The 3741-nt window shown below is 44.8% G+C and overlaps 1 protein-coding gene across 2 annotated transcripts in view; it reads right to left on the bottom strand.

The window, feature by feature from the left end:
• Fkbp5 (FK506 binding protein 5) overlaps positions 1-3741 on the bottom strand; it is an 83684-nt gene that overhangs the window by 45944 nt on the left and 33999 nt on the right. For both annotated transcript variants that reach the window (XM_005360356.3, XM_026785645.1), the window contains exon 2: positions 856-978. In XM_005360356.3, the coding sequence (XP_005360413.1) occupies positions 856-960 (105 nt within the window). In that variant the 5' untranslated portion in view covers positions 961-978. The remainder of the gene's footprint in view (positions 1-855; positions 979-3741) is intronic.

Below are 3741 nucleotides of genomic sequence, written 5' to 3'. Positions count from 1 at the left end.
CACACAAGCATGTAACACATACACAATGAAAACTCGTGCACACAAGCATGTAACACACACACAATGAAAACTCGTGCACACAAGCATGTAACACACACACAATGAAAACTCATGCACACAAGCATAACACACAATGAAAATTCTTGCACACAAGCATGTAACACACACAATGAAAACTCGTGCACACAAGCATGTGAAAACTCGTGCACACAAGCATATAACACACACAATGAAAACTCTTGCACACAAGCATGTAACACACACACAATGAAAACTCGTGCACACAAGCATGTAACACACACAATGAAAACTCGTGCACACAAGCATGTAACACACAATGAAAAGTCGTGTACACAAGCAGGTAACACACACACAATGAAAAAGTATTTACTGTGCTTTAAATAATAGGAACGATGACTCAAACATACAGCCTGTTCTCCTACATGACACAGAGAAACAGCAATTGTATATAAAGCTAAGTCCTCTGCTTCTCCTCTATAAATTCTTTAGCACAGCTACAGGGTAGCTTCAGTACACTAGAACAGTAGTTAAGACAGCACTCCATCCACATGCATGCTCTAAAGTAAGGAGAAGATGCAGTCTCTTGGAATCAAGCATAACTTGGGCTGTTCTCCAGGACCTAAGATGTGTGTGACCCAGCACAGCCTCAGTTGCACTTACAGTCTGAGATGAACAACCCCATTATGAAGAAAGACGAGAATTGAGCTGTAGGGTTTACTACTTCGCTTTAGTTAAAAACACCAGCCAGCCGGCCCCTCCACAAAAAGGCTGGATAAACCCTCCCTCTCCCTTCTGCAGGGCAGGGCTCCCTCGTCCCACTCCTCTGTGCCTTACCTTTAGCACTCCTCTATCTTTTTTGGTAGTAATATCTTCTCCCTGCTCAAGCACTGTGGCTGTCGGGTTTTCTCCATTGTTGCTGGTGCCTTCATCAGTAGTCATTGTCTCTTATCAGAAAACCTGCCAAAAGAAAGGTATTTTCTGCAGTGAAACATCATTTAATGTGCCTGAAAACCCCCGAGAACTGAGCTTACATAAGACTAATACAGTTAAAACACCAGAAATAATAACAAAGTATTCGTTGCGCGCATGTATTGATGTCATCAGACAGGTCAGTAAGACATCACCCAGTTCTTCAATTTCCCGTCTAGCCCTGGTCCTAGATTAGAGAGTAGTACCAGCCGGGTCTGCTGGTAATTACACTCCTTCAGAGGACTCTGCAGGGAGAAGCTGCCCTCTCAGAACGTTACAGTATCCTTCTCTTTCCAGAGAACCAAGAGCTAGAGGCAGGGAGTTATCAGCCAGGCATCACTGAGGTTAAGAAACAGCAGAAACCCAAGGCTCAAGAATGCAAGCACCTGTCACCGCTGAACCTTCTGGAAGACCACACGTTCCACCGCTCACCTGACAGCTACAGGAGGAGGTTTTAGGGGCTGGGAGTGGTGGCTCCTGCCTATAATCCTAGAACTCAGAGGAAGAGGCAGGAGGGTTGCAAAGTCAAGGCCAACCTGGATTACTTAATGAGTTCAGATTAGCCTGGGGAGTAAAATACCAGAATAAGGGGGAAAGAAAAAGAAAAAAGAAAAAAAAAGGAAAATCAAAACAAAATCACCCCACACACACAAAAAGGAGAGAACAAAGTTCCCTTTCCCCTGTCACTCAAGGTGTCTCATAAAAACCTCTAACCCGTCTTTTAGATCCAGCCTCTGCTATTCTCTGCATTAGATCCAGCCTCTGCTATTCTCTGCATTAGATCCAGCCTCTGCTATTCTCTGCATTAGATCCAGCCTCTGCTATTCTCTGCACACACCACACAGAGCAAACTGACCAAGTCCTTTCCCGCAGCCAGCCCAGGGCTTTCCCGCACCACCGATCTGATAGCTCTTTCTTCTTCCCCCACACGCCAGCTCTACTGCCTACGTGTGAGTCACTCTGCCCATGTTTTACCCTTCCTTAGATCTGATTCAATGTTTAATTTATGAGGCATTCCTGGTAGAGTTAAAGGGTCTTGGGGAACACGGTTATGCATTGCTCATACTCAGAGCCCTGAGGTCCTCCCTCTGCTCCTACTTGGGCTACTCTAAACCTTTGTGCAGAGAAGTGTGACCAGAATAAAGACTCTACTCTCACAAAGAGATCTGAATTAACTGGTAGATTATATATTTTTAAACGTGGGATTCACTCCCCCCCCTTTCCCCAAGACAGGGTTTCTCTGTGTTAACAGAGCTGGCTGTCCTAGAACTAGCTCTGTAGTCCAGGCTGGCCTCTGAACTCATGGAGATCCACCTGCCTCTGCCTCCAAGTGCTGGGGCTAAAGGTATGTGCCACCATCCTGTCTACATGAGTAGCTCTTACTGCTAATGTCACCCGACACTTCTTCATGCAATGTAAACGGAGACTGCTCCTTCATTTCCGGCCATCCAGACCCAAATAGTCACACAGAAGCTAAATTAATTACAACAGTGTTTGGCCAATGGCTCAGGTGCCTTATATCTCAAATTAACCCATTTCTACTAATCTGTGTATTTTACCACAAGGCTCGTGGTTTTGTTACCTCTTGGGTAGCTACATGGCATTCTTGACTCTGCCCTTTCTCTTTCTCTGCATCTCTTTCAGCTTGACTATATTCTGCCCTGCCATAGACCAAAGCAGCTTTATTCATTAACCAATAAGAGCCACACATGTACAGAAGGACATCCCACATTAATGCAAGGCCAAAAAAAAATTATCAATCATCAATACGAGAAACAAAACACACTTTCTACTGCTTTGATTAATTTTATACTGCTCCATAACTCAGCAGGGAAAATCAAGAATTACCAATTATTTCCCGGAACAGGTTCTTACGTAGCCCAGACTGGCCTCAATCTGGACATTCTCTTGCCTCAGCCTCCTGAGGCCTGAGGTTAAGGACAGTACGAACCCAGCTGAGAACTGACCATTTCCACATTAGGGTAAGAACAGACCCTGGGTCCTCTGTTTACAGTTAAAACTGAACAAAACAACTTCTATCCTGTTAAAGACCATTCTACCGATACAACTACTGACCGGACAACTGAAACGCAGCATTTAACTCCTCTGCAAACAAGCTAAGCTTTCTCCAGGGTGAGAAACTTGCTGTGCTGAGAGATCTTCAGAGAGAGCTCCGAAACCCGAGGGCCAACCCCCCACTCTGGATTTCTAGCACAGTTTATTCCAGAATAAAAGGTCCAAGTGTTTGGCTCAGGGTAAGTGAAAGCTAGAACAAACTGTTCTCAAACAAACAACGAAAGTTAAGTACCCAGTCTACATGATGCTGGACTAGATAATAAGAAAAATCAAACAAGCTTCTGGAAACCCAACGCTCGTGACATATTTTCTGACGCGCAGAAACTTGTGTGGTACCTATCAGCAGAGAGTGATGGCCTTGTACGTATCTGTGGGGAGCAGGTTATGGTCAGTATCCATAGGAACATGTTTTTGAGGTTCTCACAGATACACGGACCTCGATCATCACAACACACGATCAAAGCACTGGAGAAATTAAAACTACTATGTGAAAAATTCTTGAGAAAATGGTCTCCAGCACCACTCTAGATTACATACCAGGAAAGAAGAGGGGCCCTTCCCAACCCAGGAGAAAAGACCCTCCCAACCCAGAAAAAAGGTCCTTCCTAACCCAGGAGAAAAGACCTTCCTAACCCAGGAGAAAGGACCTTCCCAACACAAGAGAAAGGACCTTCC

Source organism: Microtus ochrogaster, linkage group LG2, assembly GCF_000317375.1.
Source record: "Microtus ochrogaster isolate Prairie Vole_2 linkage group LG2, MicOch1.0, whole genome shotgun sequence".
Lineage (NCBI taxonomy): Eukaryota > Metazoa > Chordata > Mammalia > Rodentia > Cricetidae > Microtus > Microtus ochrogaster.
The sequence above is the reverse complement of the archived record's forward strand: the minus strand, read 5'-3'. Positions and strand labels throughout refer to the sequence as shown.